The 15806-nt window shown below is 40.3% G+C and overlaps 1 protein-coding gene and 1 long non-coding RNA gene across 2 annotated transcripts in view; one reads left to right on the top strand and one right to left on the bottom strand.

Annotated features, from left to right (window-relative positions):
* Window positions 1-15806, bottom strand: part of LOC124288909 (tetratricopeptide repeat protein 28-like) — a 223761-nt gene that overhangs the window by 16519 nt on the left and 191436 nt on the right. Inside the window, 2 exon segments of the mRNA XM_046725502.1 lie at window positions 2149-2245; window positions 2247-2343. Coding sequence (XP_046581458.1) covers window positions 2149-2245; window positions 2247-2343 — 194 coding nt within the window.
* On the top strand, window positions 12308-15544 carry LOC124288911. The gene is made up of 3 exons (XR_006901548.1): window positions 12308-12485; window positions 14915-14916; window positions 15534-15544. It is a non-coding gene; the product is annotated as an uncharacterized LOC124288911 (long non-coding RNA).

Raw genomic sequence — 15806 nt, 5'->3', positions numbered from 1 at the left:
AGGTAACTAACTAAATATAATCAAAGGATATAGTGTGTAGGGAGACACAGGCGCTCTCACGTCCAGCTCACTGGGCGAAGAAGGAGAGAGTGAGGCACATGGGTAGAGGTGGCGCCCTCGTTCCCGCGCTTGTGGAAGGGAGGTAACTCGTGGTGTACTAATTAGTGATTTTACATTGAAGGGAACTTCAATTAGGGAGATACAAGTGTTCCACTATGTTCGCAAGAGGAAGGAGACAAGCAATAAGAGCATGAGTCAGGATAAGGAAAAATTGTTGTTTTCTATTTTTACCCCTCATCCAGTTTATATTTTTCCTGACTTTTCTGGAATTTGTTTTGAAGCTTAGGTTGCTGCAGAAATTGAGCCAGCCCTGGTCTCTGGCCTTTTGTACTATTTGTTTGACATTTTGTCTAGCTGCCTGTGCCAGAGGAATTTTTATTTGTATCTTTGCGTGCTTGTTTTAGAAGTTTTTTTCTGTGGTTTCTGGCTTTATATATTTCTTTGTTCCACCAGGGTACTGGAGTGTCTTCTGTTTATTTACTTAAGGGGATGCTTTGGTCTGCAGCAGTAATTAATATGTCTATTATTTGCTGGTTTAGTTTGTCTGCATCTTTAAGAAAGTTGGTTTGTTCAAGTTGTTGTGTGCAGAACATTTTGAATTTTTCCCAGTTTGCTTTATTAAAATTATATTTTTTCCTTATTTCTATGTTTGATATGTGGGTACCGGTAGTTGAATTTTCTTTAAGATTGCCATTTATATGTGCAAGAATTGGGAAATGGTAACTACCCCAGGAATCTGTACCAATATCCCATGAGCAGTTGTGGCCTAGTTGAGAGTTTATTAATGAGAGATCAATTGCTATGTATTGGTTTTTGGTTAAGCTGTGCCATGTGGCTTGACCCTGGTGTTTTAAAATGATTAAATCATTGTTTTCTATCCATTTTTCTATTATAGTGCCTCTTTGGATCTAAGTGCCACTTCCATAATGGATTCAACCAAAGTACTGAAGTTGGGTTGATTGTAAGAGCTGTCATCTATTGTTTGGTACAGGTCATTTGACTGAATGTATTGGTTTAATTTTGAGTAGTTTAGTCGTCTTGCAGTTTGTGTTTTCCACGTTTTTGTGGGTTTGATTTTGATTTTCTTTGTAAGTGCTGGAAGCTGAGGTTTGAAATGTAACTGGTTGAGGTTTACCTTTATTTTGTGATTTCTCACGTTGTACCAGAGATTTTTCCAACTCAGAGAGAAGTTTGATGTTTTGTTTTTTCCTGGAATCATTTAGAGAAAGATCCATTTGGGGTAGTACCTTGTTACTGTTTGGAGTTGAGGAGTTTGGTCTTTCCTGATTTGGATCTATAGACTGATTGTGTCTATCTTGTGTGTGGGTTTTATGATAGTTGTTTGCCTGTTTAGTCTATTGGGTTGTCTTGGTTACATGTCTGTTGAGTTCAGCTGTGAGCTGTTGTTTATATCGACAATTATGGGCAAATGAGCTATGGTCTGTTATCCGGCAATGGATGCAGTGCTTTACACTTATCAAATGTATGGTTATTTTTGCCGCATTTAGTGCAATGTTTGTTTTCTGTACAAGTTTTTTGAGTATGGTCATATTGGAGACACTTTGTACATTGTGTAGGTTTTTTTCAGAAAGAGGTTCTTGCATGTTCCTACTGCAGGTTGACATAGGTTATATATTACAGTTTTAATCTCTTATAAAGTGAGAATACTCAATTTGTAATATCAACTGCATTTTTGACTGAAGTTTTTATTTTTTTAATTAATTTATATTAAATGTTTAAAATTGTTGCATGTCTCCACTGAATAAGTGAGCCTGGATCATGTTGTTACTGTAAACACATAAAACTCTTTCATCTTACTTAGTAAGTAATAAGTTGTCACTGAACCTGTTTTAATCCTCTACTCCTGTAATCCTCTACTCCTGTAATCCTCTAGTCCCAACTACTCCCTCTATAATCCCAACCCTGGGCTGTTGCTTTATACCCATAGGTACGTGCATCATTCTGCCTTGACTTTTTGTAGAAGTTTTGGGAGATAACCAGTTGTAAAGCAACAATTTTCCCTTTACTTGTTCAGACAATTGATTTCCCTTTACTTATTCAGACAATTGATTTTCAAATGAATATCACCTGATTGAAAGAGTGAATCTTGGAGGACCTCATTTTCTCCATCTCTGCTGGATTGAAGAGTGAACATCTTCGACCATACGGTGAAAGTGGCGGGGGTAGAAAAGACAGAGGCAGTGGATCCACTAGGTGATGATGACAGACTCTCAAGGCTGCTGGATGTATCAAGTGAATAATCCCGGGGAGCCTCCTGAGCATCTGAAATAATAACTAATTCTTTCAGATTATGCAGATAAAAATATGTGATTATACATGATAGAAAATTAGGGCCAGAAAACTGTAGCTTACATGAATGTTTCTCAACATGGGTGGCATTTACCGATGGATTTATAAATCTAACCTCAGTCACATTTATGCATACACATTTACATCATGACAACAAAATTGCGAAGTCACTCTTTCCGGAATGTTCTATGATTTGACAAAAAGCTTGTACAATCAAACCCAAACAACTGATATGCATTCTTGTTGACTTGTTTAGGTTCACAACTTGTTGCCTCTAAGCCAGTCATATTTGGCACTGTTGAAAAGATTTATCTTGACTTCATTGTGTACAGGTCCATGGTTGTGGTCTCCAGGTATTTGAGATATTATGTCGTTCTCTGTTGAGACTGTTAATCTGCATTCCTTCTGAATTCATCTCCATGAGATCCATTCTCCCCTATTCCTCTTGCTCACAATGAACATATCACCATTTACACATAGGTATCTTCCACCACAAGAAGTAGGAAGAAACTTATAGTGTAATTGTGCATTTTGCCATAACTGAAGTTGTTTATATTATGATGAAAACTGACATTTCCAACATTCTTATAGCATGCAAATTTACATAAGAAATTGAATAACTCACTTCTAATGAACCAAATGTTCATATTATTAGTCAAAGTCATTGAGTGAACTCACTCAATCTTGAATGTAATAACAGCCTTTACCATTAACACCAAATTTTTAACTCCTAGACCTTGTGGTTTATGATATAGTATGTTAACTCCTAGACCTTGTGGTTTATGAGATAGTATGTTAACTCCTAGACCTTGTGGTTTATGAGATAGTATGTTAACAACTAAACTTTTGAAGACACAACAGCAACAAATTATTTTGAACCTGTTCAACAAAATCAGTTATCATTGGTTGGAAAAAGCACTATAACTAAGTTTCAGCTTCTGTGTTCTAGTTAACAAAGTACACTGTATAACTGCCAGGATATAGGATCACTTGGCTTGCCACTCTCTCCTATCCTTTCTGAAATCTACATGACCTCTTCGAGCAACAAACTCTCCACAAAGTACTAGTACTAGTATACACTCTTCCATAATTCGTTGTCAGTTGATCTCGCATATGGGACAGATGTCGTCATGTTGACACAAGTATAATCCCACCTCTTTCTCTGTGATTGTTTTAGTAAAGACGATTCAATTATGGCGGCTAGCTTTGATCATTGCATGTCTATGGGTTGTGAAAACTTTGTGATGGATACCATCACTCAGGTGTTTGAAATGCGCGAAAAAAGAACTGTGCTAACTTCTCTTTTGTGAACTTTCCGCGAACCTTGCAAACCATGAAAATATATACGATTACAGTATTATGTTTGTTTTCATTGTTATTCATCTTGTTTATCATCCACTGTCTCGTTAGCCCTCATGTATCCTATATATTATATGCTGCTGTATCCATTCACCAACTCAAGCTTGAAAACTGCGTAAGCATCTATCCAGAAACATCACTATTATACAATAAAAAAGTTGATCATCCATAAAGACTTGTCATTCCTATAACTTACAACTTCTAGAATACATCTCAAACAGTTCAGGAATCTGTCTAGTCATACAAACAAGTCCTGATTGTTTAATTGTGTCATAAAGTGGAAAGGAAGCAGGTGTGAATACATATCATGCATTGCAAGGTTTTATGTCATTTTATTGCATGTGTCTCATATAGCCCTTTGGCAGCTTGTACATTTATATTTTAGTAACATATGTATGTATTCTTTGTATGTACAAGATGAGACATAAATAAACAAGTTCTCTCTTATATCATTGTTTGAGTTTGGAAATTTTAACTATAAATTGTATATTTACAGTACAACCAGAAATTTCACTCATTACTCATGTATTAAATGTGAATATCAGCAGAACACAACTCCAGATTCAAAGACAGGTGAACAGTTAGTATTTTGTCAAGTCACCATGGGCAGCAATGCAGGCTTCAATGCGGCGGGGCATACCACTGATCAAATAAGTTAGAAAGTCGTGGTCCCAATATCGGACCACCTCTTCTTTCATTTCAGCAATATTTGTGAGATTTTTCTTATTGACACTTTCCTTCATAAGTCCCCAAACATTTTCTATTGGATTTAGGTCAGAGCAATATCTAATAATCCAATCTAATAATGTCATATTTTGGGTCCGAAACTAGGCCTGTGAATGCTTTGAACGATGTTTTGGGTCGTTGCCCTGCTGGAAAATAAAAAAATATCCATAGAACACGTGAGCAGATGGAAGTAAAGTCCCTCGAAAATATCTGTGTACCGCTCACTGTTCATATTCCCTTCAAATACACAGAGGGGCGTTGCCCCTAACACAGATATGCCACCCCACACGTTAAATTTCAGACTGTACTTTGGGCGCTGATACAAAGGTTTTTCAGTTTGTTTGATCCAGAATATCAGTGTATTAGGAAACAGCCACACAGAACTTTCATCTGAGAAAATCACATTGTCCCAGTTAATATTTCTATGCTGTAAGCACCAGTTCAACCTTCGCTCCTTTTGTTCAGGTTTCATGATCGGTGATGGAATTCCTCGACTCTTCTGCCAACCCATTGCATATAGCTCATTTCTAATTGTCTCCTTGCAGACAGTCACAGTTCCTCTATCAATCATATCCAGCCTTAAGTTTTCTAAACTCCTTCGTTAGTTTTTAGAAACAAAAATACCAAGCGGCCTCCTGGTGCTCAATGCCATATCCATTTGCAATATTTTTCAAAACACGATAAACAGTGGACAAAAGGATGCCTGTTCTACTTGAAATCACTTTAGCTGATCTGATGTCCTTGCTATATCACTGAAAATGTCGTCTGCTAGGAAGTAAACAAAGGGGGATAACTCTTCACAAACTAATGAAAAAGGATTAACTGAGTTGTCTCTCTTGAATGAAACCAAGCACTTGATAGCTGGTCAAGGTTGTATATACTAGAAATCCAATTCAACATATTCCTAAAATTCGCAATAACTTCTGGTCATACTATATATAGAGAATCTCACCCAAGTGTCTTCTGATATCAATTATATCAACACGAGTTGATAAAGTTACAAATATCCGAGGCTTGCTGAGGATATTTTTACTTTATCAACGAGTGTTGATATATTTGATATCAGAAGACACGAGGGTGAGATTCTATTTATCATCTAAAATCAATCTTCATTAATTTTCAATGAAAAATGTACATCTCTGAACATGGTACTGCCATTAGACTTGCAGGGCATCGATGTCATAGCATTGTGACGTCATCAAGTAAATGACGTCATAGCATTGTCAGGGCATTGTACAAAATCTACTGTCAAAACGATATCTCCTAGGAGATATCGTTTGATCTCACACAAGCGATATCTCCTGTGGAACACAGTTTTGGATGATAAATACTTGTCCTATCTCACGGTATGCACCTCTCCTCTTCTTCTACGACCATGTGTGGAAAGGTGCTGTAGACTAAGTTAAATCAAATCTTACTGGCCTCTGACCTCTGCCCCCACTCCGATATCAGCACCTGTCAATCATCTCAATAAGCATGCAGATAGCTCAGATGATCACGTGACGACCTGTGCCTGTCATTCTTGTCTTGGAGCTTCCAGTAATCTGTGATGTGGGGCAGGTCGGGTGGGTATCCATCGCGTGAGATAGGATAAGTATATAAATATACAATTTATAGTTACAATTTCCAAATTTTTAAACTTCCTATCCTATCCTATCTCACGGTATGATTAATCCCACGGTTGGTAGGAGGGCTGCAGATTACCCTGTCAATACTACAACCGTGAACACAAGGAGGCCAGGGTAAAGCACCAACTCCCGATATGCAAACTCCAAACTTGTGATGGGTTTCTTCAGATAACCCCTTGGCTTACACAGCACAAACACTCTAGGGAGTGGGCACTCCCGAATTTATGTGGTTTTCAGCCGCAACTTTTGACAAGCAAAAGGACGAAGCTTGGCAAGTAGGCCCCGCCTCCCCGCGATTTATCAGGTTACCCCAGTGAATTAAAGTCAAAGACCTTAATCTGGCCCGACTCTGCTTCGAAACTAACCCCCACAGACACACGCTGTAAGGCGATGAAAGAGGGAATAGCCCTGTTGCTCAACTAGTTTAACGTTCAGTACCAATCCCCCCAACTTACCAAATGTGAGAAAGGACTTAGGAGCGGAACGCTTCGAAAACCATGTAGGTAATCAGAAATCAACACTTCACTGACGTAATTGCTCAAAGAGTAGAGGTCAGTAAGCAGAGTGTCGACCATCTTTGCATGTAGCACAAGACTGGCCTCACAGTCTATCCAGTCATAGCTATGACAGTGCAGACACACCCTAGTTCCCTAGGTGAGATTGATCTAAGCCCATATGTAAAAAAATACCAAGACATGGATTACATTGATAAAAGAAGGATTGCTTTATCTGCGAACATGGGCCAATGACAATTGCTGCGCCAGCACCAAGGGGCCGAATTGATGTAGACCTTCCACATCTGTAACCGAGAGAGCCCGCAGGTAGTGTGAGCGAACACAGTATCCGATTTCCAAAAACATCCCTCCATGATGGACTGGAGGGAACAAATCCTGTGAAGCGCCATGGTGGAAGCGAGAGCCCGAGTCTCATAACAGTCTCTTACGCAGCCTGCGGCGATCCTTAAGAGGCAGCTAGGTAAATCCGTAATGCTCGAACCGGGCATAAGGAAAGATCTTCTTTGTCATCTGGGCCCAAGATAGTAGACAGCGGTGGGATCGTAAACGTCGGTCCGGCTGTCCTGGTAACTGATTCTTGGTGAGAAAATCCCACCTCAAACGAAGGAACACTCTAGCATGTCTAGACCTCTCAAATCGTAACTGAGAGACATCGAGAACGTGCAACTCGCAAATACGGGCAGCTGTGGCCAAGGCCAAGAGAAAGAAGGTCTTAAAGGTGACATGCTCAAAATCTTTCTCCTCCAGAGGTTCATAATCACCTGACGTGAGATGAGTAAGTACAACGGAAAGATCCCAAGCTGGAGGCCGGAACTTCCAGGATTGGTCAGCAAGTTTATAAGACCTGAGGCGAGACTGGAGCTCAGGGACAGAGGACACCTTCACACCCGAGGCCGACGCAATAACCGTGTTAAGAGCAACCAGGTGGGTGGATAGCGTAGAACCTTTAAGCTTTCTGGAGGTTCAGAGATGCTGAAGGTACTCTGCCACCATCTGCAGAGATGCCATAGTGGGAGATGTTATGCCCTTCTTCCTGCAATACGCTTCAAAATTCTTCCACTTGTCATCATAGAGTGACCTAGTGGAGGTGCGATGCGCTGTAGTGATGGCAGTAGCAACACGCTTCGAATAGCCCTTAGCCGTTAGCAACCGATGTAAATGCGCCAAACGTGAAGATGGAGCATGAGCGGAGACCAATGTAGCTGGTTGGAGTGCGGGTGAACCAGTAGATTGAGCTGATCGGGAAGTGGTACCGGATTTGTTTCGGCTAGTTCTTGAAGATTTACGAACAAATTTCTGTTCCGGCCAGTAGGGCGCGACCAAAAGCAGTGTCATCCGCTGAGGTGCACGCAGTTTCAGTAGTATGCTTGGAAGAAGGGACACTGACGGAAACGCATAAGCGTTTAGGTCGTCCCACAGAATGGCTAGAGCATCGTGACCTCAAGCCAGAGGGTCCGGAATCGGAGACACAAACAGAGGCACCTGATGGTTGAACCGGGTGGCGAATAGATCCACTGTCGGAGTCGTCAACGAAAGGCAGAAGGTCTGGAACACCTGTGAATGTAATTTCCACTCTGTTGGGGAGGGACGACTTCGGCCGGGACAGAGAATGCGCGAAGACATTCTTCACCCCTGGAATATGGTTGGCTTGCACAGAGATGTTGAGAGAGTCCACCAGGTCAAAGAACTGTTGTGTCCACTGCAGGAGTTGAGGAGACCCCACTGACCCCATCCTGTTGATGTGCCACACAACTGCTGCGTTGTCCAATCGGACCATGAGGGAAGTTGTTCGTAGGACATCTTGCCAGTGAATGATTGAAAGAATCACCACCCTGAACACCAGAATGTTGATGTGGCAAGCGCGATCTGCACGGTATGCACCTCTGCTCTGCCACTTGCTGATCGAGGTGAGCCCCCCACCCGTGTAGAGATGCGTCAACATACAGGTGATGAGACGGAATGAACGTCCCTAAGCAAACTCCACCGCAAACTTTCAACTCTTCCATCCACCACTGGAGATGGGGATATAGTCCCGGAAGCAGAGTGATCAAGGCAAGCGGATTGCCCACTCTGATGTAAGGCGCCAGGAAAAGCTGCAAGGGCCGAGGTCGCAGTTGACCCCTGAGGGTCAAAGCCTGACCTGACGTCAAGAGGCCCAGGAGCTCCTGCCATTGGCGAAACATCCTGAGTTGCGCCAATGCAAAGGGAACCAATCGTTGTATCTTGCAGAAATGATCCCTCTGGACAAACAGTTGACCTCTGTGTCGAACACTGCTCCAATGAATTGAAGACGGCAAGTAGGGACTAGTTCCGACTTCTGCAGATTGACTAGCCAGCCTAATTGGTGAAGAAGCTGCATCACCAACTGCATGTGATGAAGCAGAAGGGCACGATCGGTCTGCGCCTGAATGCAGTTGTCGATGTAAGCTTCGAACACCACTGATAGTGAGTGCCCTCGAAGACAAACTGAAGGAACTTGCGATGGGCCGGGAAGATCGGGATGTGAAGGTACGCATCCTGTAGGTCGAGGCTGACCATGTAGTCTCCCGGTTTGATAATGGTCTTGAGTAGGGCCACCGACACTATGCGAAAATGGGGCGGAGGCTGCAAAAACGTCTCGTTGAAGACCTTCATGTTGAAAATTAGTCTCAACTTGTCCGAATCCTTCTTGGGAACCAGAAAGATTGGAGAGCAGAATCCCGGGTCGACCGGGGGCTGGGCCCAGGGATTGGATTGCAAGTTTCTGGAGTAAGGTGTTTATCGTGGATCGTAAAACAGCCGTTTGCTGAGCGGGATACATTCTGTGATCCGGAAGTAAAGTCAGAGGAGGATTGCCGATGATCAGAAGCTGAAACAAAGTGGAGAGGACGTAAGGGTCGTCCAAGATGGTCCAATTGGGAGCATAAATCCCAAGTCTTCCACCTACTGGGGAAGTCTGGATTGGCACGACTGGGGGCGGAAGAACCCAGTCACGCTCTAATGTCTACAAGTCACTGTTTCTCAGGCCGTTGAGCGGAGGACTGGTCGGAAGCGGAAGTTGGTCATGAAGCAGTGAATGCCCAACGCTGACGGCTGGAATGTCCTCTAGATGAACCCTTTCCACGAAAGGAAGCAGCAGATCCCGAACGAAGGTCCGGACTGGAAGGAACATAACGGGCTAGCCATTGTTGGCGCAACTAGTGCTCTACCTACAATCATTTGAATTTCAACAATTCCACCGAAACCTGAAAATGACCAGCCAGACCACGGTTGGCGAAAAAGATCAGTTCGGAACCTATCCTCCCATGAGTTTGTCGTACAGGTAGACAAGTAGGAGTAGATAGACACTTTGGTGGGTTTATTTGTTCCCAGAGATCGAACACACATTTGTTAATATTTATCGATAAGTAAAACAACAATGGCTGAAATCCAACAATTGAGTAGAGATAGTATTTATTATCAGTTGTGTACACAACTAGTACAGTGAAGCCTCGTTAATCCGGACGGTTGCGTTTCTCAGCAAATTTGTCCGGATTGCGAATAGTCCGGACTACTGAATCAAGACCCAAGTTCAAGCAAGAGTTGCTTCCCTTACTATTACATAAACGACACGAATCTGGATAAAACAAATAAGCATTTAATGTAAAGCTTATAAAACAATGAATAGCAAGTACAACAATAATCTATAGTCATAGCAAAAAGTCTTTCATTGTTGTTTGTGTTCGTTTAACCTTCCTCATTGAATTCATCACATCAATAATTTTACCGAGTGGCATCCGCATGTTGATCCGATGTGTCTGATCACGTCCTTCCTCAGCACAGGTGAGGTAATGTCTAACAAGCGATCTATTGTAGTATGCCTTGAATGTCCGAATTATTCCTGCATCCATCGGTTAAATATGAGATGTGGTATTTGGTCACATTTCGCAAAGTTAACGAAGCACACTTGTGACTTGCATCCACGCCTTTCTATTGTGGTGTCAATCAAAGTGTAAATGTACAGCATCTTCAGGTGGGAGCTTTTAATGTCTAATTAAAACAAGAATCCTTAATAGACATTTCTCAAAAGTTAACAAGAGTTCATCTTGTCAACTCCATGACACCGAGTTTTTATTTGTTTATGGCCAGTTAAGTAAACATCGCCAGGGGGGTGTTGTTATGGTTCTTGAACACGACTTACAGCATCCGGACTGTGAAGCAATTTACTGTTTATTTTACTGATTGGTTACAGCTACTTACTGTCCGGTTCCGGAAACCGAATTTCCAGATTATCGAGGCAAATTAAATAGTCATAGATTAGTAACAAGCTAAAATCGTCCACGAGCCGAGACTTCCGGATTTTGGAGTCCGGACTAACGGGGCTTCACTGTACATAAAACATAATGGTTTGCCATACACGCAAATATCATCTGGACCTTGGCATGAATGAATGAATATTCAAATCAAAGTACATTGTGGTATCGTAACATTCCCCAAAAGCACATGACACGACTTGGAGAGCAGCAGCTTTATTGCAGTCGGCTGGAGCATACATACTTGGGCGGGAAGCACATGGCCTGATGACGTGATAGTGCCATCATGCATTGGGGTACACAGGGAGCAGTTGTTTACATCCGGTAGTTAAGGGAGCATTACGTGTCAATTCAGTCACGCTAATAGTTACATTACTACATACATGTATTATAGAATTCAAAAAGCGACACGATACTGAATTAATATATTCTATAAACTATAGCATGATTGAATGGATGGATCAATAGAGACTGAGTTCACTGATACACATGATAATACCAAATAAGATAACTACAGCGAGGTGCCAAGATAATTCAGTAGATTTTTGATATTTCATGACAACATTTTAACATTTCAAAACACATGTTTTCAAAATATTCATAAATATACAGCTATCAAATACAAAAGTTTGTTACACAATACTCACGTAAACTGCATAGAAAAATTACAATTCACAGCCATTCACAAAATGCTTGAAATACTTTATATGGTTTACAATAGGGATGCAACGATTCGGTTTGATTCATCGAAAATCGAATCTGACACCTTAGTTTCCATTTTCGATAACCATTATCACTATTTTGATTCGATATTTGAATACCTATTTAAATTACATCCACACAGCCAGAACATAATTTTGACTCCAAATTGAGCAGTTTCAAGTACTGAAAAAAGGCGAAACGTGATTGGTTGACGATGGGCTAGTTATCCATTTTCCAATATCTTTTATTCACTTCAGCCATGAAAATTGTTGTCAGTAGACATTGCAAGGTGACGATGGACTCTGAGAGTCTGATGTTTTTACTTGTATGTAGAATCGAAAATGATCAAATTGAGGCTCCACTATCAAAAATCCAATCGAATCGAGATCTGGGTGAATCGTTGCAACCCTAGTTTACATGTAATAAATCACTTATGACATTACTTCTATCTATGTCTAAGAATTTTGAATTACGAACTGTGTTTTGTAACAAACATAGTAAAAGACTTCAGTGTTGTAATATAGTATTCCCAGAAATTATTGAGAGTTGTTTTGGCAAATATCTAATACATGTATATAAACTACAGAAGTTTTGCTAACAGAATATGTTGAGATACATTATGATTTTCTTACAGTCTAAGTGTCTTTTCAGTACTTTGTGAGAGCTCCTTGCCCTGCAATACACGAGTGAACGCGCCTAGGTAGACTACTGATCAAAGTAAGTAGGAAACCGTGTGACAGTATATCCCAATACTCGACCACTTCTTTCTTCATATCCTCAATATTTCTAAGTCATTTTTGGTTTACTCTGTCCTTCATTAGTCCCCACACATTCTCAATAGGGTTACGATCTGGGCTGTGGCTGGGCCAGTCTAAAGCTTGAACATTTTCGTCTGACAACCACTGTTTTGTGTAGTCCACTATGTGTTTTTGGTCGCTATCATGCTGGAAATCCAATTATCTTTCATACAGTGTTCGGACTGTTGGAAGGAGGTGACCATTTAAGATGTCAGCATATCGTTCCTTCATCAAATATCCAGTGAAAATACACAACGGCGTCACTCCACTTTCGGGCTATGTTTTGGGCATTGGTAGATAGGTTTCACGGAGTCTTTTGTCCAAATTTTCACACAGATTGGAAAAAGCCAGACAGAACTTTCATCAGAAAAGAAAACATTATCACAATCTTGATTTCTGTGAGCCCTACAACAGTTTCAGCAATGGTAAGGGAATTCCTCGCTTTTTCACCCACTTAAGTCTTTGCAATTCTCATTTCTGACATTCTCAATGCTTTTCAACTTTCCCCTACTCACAACCTGACCAAGTCGCCGGCTATCTGTAGTACTGAACTTTCTTAAGCCCTTTCTTGTGCTCAATCCCGGCTCCTGACCGAATACTTTTCAAAGTTCTGTATACTGCAGACAGAGGAATGTCATGTCTACCAGCTAACTCTTTTGCATTAGTCACACCCCTTTCAAAATCATCTACAACCAGCTTTCTTTTTTTCTCTTCTGCTGTCAAATCTGCCATGTCAACAAAGGAAGCCGTCTGCTATACCGGGGAGATAACTCTTGATGTAGTAAGGTTCATTGTTAAGCCTACAAGAGTTGCCTCCTATATTGAGTACCTTACTACATAATGTAACACCTATTTTACAATTCTATTGTCAGTATTAGGAAACAAAGATTTTCTCAATAATTTATGGGAATAGAGGTAACAATGACACATACATATATAATGTGTCTATGCAAAGGCGCGAGTTATCACTTTATGTAACACTATCAACTTTATTGATATGAGAAAGAAATAGTTAAAATTCAGTAAGCTTTAAATTGGTAACTTAGTTTATGTTTAATCTCTTCGAGCTTGGATGTATAGTTATGAGTGTTTACGATTTATTATATAAAATAAGACAATGTAATGATACCTAAAACATAAATTCAAAGTATTCTATTTTGTTTGAATTCTTTGCATGTCCTTGAAATTTCATATCTTGTTTCGTATTTATTAGGCAGTTGAAGAAAATATAGTCTTTTGGCACCTCTAAACAATTACTTTGATTCAATCAATGTGCATTAAAAGTATTTAGTGCCCACTCCCAAGAAGAGTACCAAACACTTACATCTGTAAAAAACATCTCATAATCCCTTTTCTCACCGACATGGGCTTATTTACCAAACATTGTATAAGTCTATGATGATGATTAGTAATTGCTATCAAAAAACTCTAAATACTTTCTGTGATCAACACTAAAGGTAGCATCTCTCATAAGAAATGCTAATCTTTGCTCAGTGCTTCTAAATTGGTTGAAATAATAGTTATATTGCGATAATAAAAAAATAAGGACACACATGTGCATCACTCGCTAAATAAGAGGTGCTTTCTATTGACGCACATATTCTTCTCTCACTGTGAGAAACTGCTAATTAACTGATGTATATACATGTCCCTCGCTCTGAGGAGCTAATTAATTTATCACACATAATGCGGCTCTCGGCGTTAATGAGTTAAACATCTTCATAGGGTGTAGATTCACCATTTGAAAGGTGTTGAGGAGAAGGTGACGGCAATTAATGCAGAAATGCATAATCTACTATGAGAAGACAGTGGATCACATTGTTGTGCATTAATCAATGTGAAGGACATCCTCAAAGTCCATAACCTCAATATTCCCATGAAATGGGTTCGACTGGTTGAGGAGGGATCGACAAATCACAGAGTAGGTCAATGATCTGTCATAATAAGGTCTTTGAATGGCATTTAGAAGTGATACACATAAGGAAGAGAGTTTTATGGATGTCAGCTTCTTTATAATGAGGAACGCATTTCGGGTATATGCTTATCAAGATCATCACATCATGTGGGAAGTCACAAAAGTCCTATCCACCAACAACAACTGGCGACAAAGAAAACTGCAAGAAGCCATTGACATATGATAAGGAGACACTTAGCCAGCCATGAACTATGACCAGAGAAACACCTACCGAGCAGCGCCTGGGCTTTCTTTGATCATTGTGTATTGTTGTCTGTCATCTTTATCAATGTCCATGCTAATTATTTTTGTTCTTGCCTCAATTTATCAATTTCTATTAGTGCTATTACCCCCTACCTCCCATCTGCCCTTAGTCCATTTAATTTAATCCAGGATTCTAGCTGTCCACTGTTCATCGCCTATCAACACAATTTAATAGTTAAGTGTTGGATTCTATTTGGCCAATCACACATCAATGCCATGGAACTGTTGGCTTCCATTGTTTAGCCTGCATCTTCGTTGTCTTATTACTTTTGTTGTTTTTACATGTACATATGTTCTCTGCCTCATACCATTCATTTACCTGATGAAGGCGTAAGCATAATATTCCGAAACGTTGTGTTCCTCATAATAAAGAAGTTGATATCCACAAAATTCCTTATGTCATAATAAGGTCCTGCCTGGAGATCGTAGGAGGCTAGAATAAACTAGGCTAGGCAGGTGGAAGCTGGCTACATAATGTAGACAGGGCTGTTGAATGTAGCTGGAAATATCAGATCTTATGATGTCAAAGTAGAATTACAACTTGTTGATGTTAACAGCAGAGATGTCACAATCAATGGTGCTGTACTGACATTTTAGAAGAAGGGGGGATGAAACTTGCATGATGAAATGATTGATCTCTTTCTTGAAGGATTGTTGAACTAGGAATGATGGACAATCCAGGAGGAACTACTGAATTTATTGGGGGGGATCAGCAAAGCAGTGTGAGGGATCGCTAAATCTACAGGAAGGATCAGGAAAAGACAGAGGAATCAATGAATCCAGATAAGGGATGAATTGACAAACTCCTGATGACTGCTGCTCTTGAAGCAAAAACCAAGTTCTATGGATAGTCAACTTCTTTATTGCAATGAGTGCGACGTTTTGGTGTAGGTACTAAGACCATTATCAAGCAAGTAAGAGTTGTAACAAGAAGAATATATACATAGCTGCATAGTGTGTATATACAATTGACAAGGTTGATATACATTTGATTGCTAATTAGTGATTTGAGCAGAGTAGGTTGATGTACAGAGTGATAGTGATTAAAACAATATGCAGAATGAGTTTATACAATAGATGAGTTGATGTACACTGAGATGGTAATCGTGAGTTGAAGAGAGTAGGTTGATGTACACATTGATTGGTTGTGATTACAATACACAAAAGGGAGCATAGAAGCCAGTTGGACGAGGTATGGGTGGATTACTGGTGATCTTTAA

The sequence above is a fragment of the Haliotis rubra genome, unplaced genomic scaffold, assembly GCF_003918875.1.
Source record: "Haliotis rubra isolate DU_JTF1 unplaced genomic scaffold, ASM391887v1 Scf429, whole genome shotgun sequence".
NCBI lineage: Eukaryota > Metazoa > Mollusca > Gastropoda > Lepetellida > Haliotidae > Haliotis > Haliotis rubra.
The sequence above is the reverse complement of the archived record's forward strand: the minus strand, read 5'-3'. Positions and strand labels throughout refer to the sequence as shown.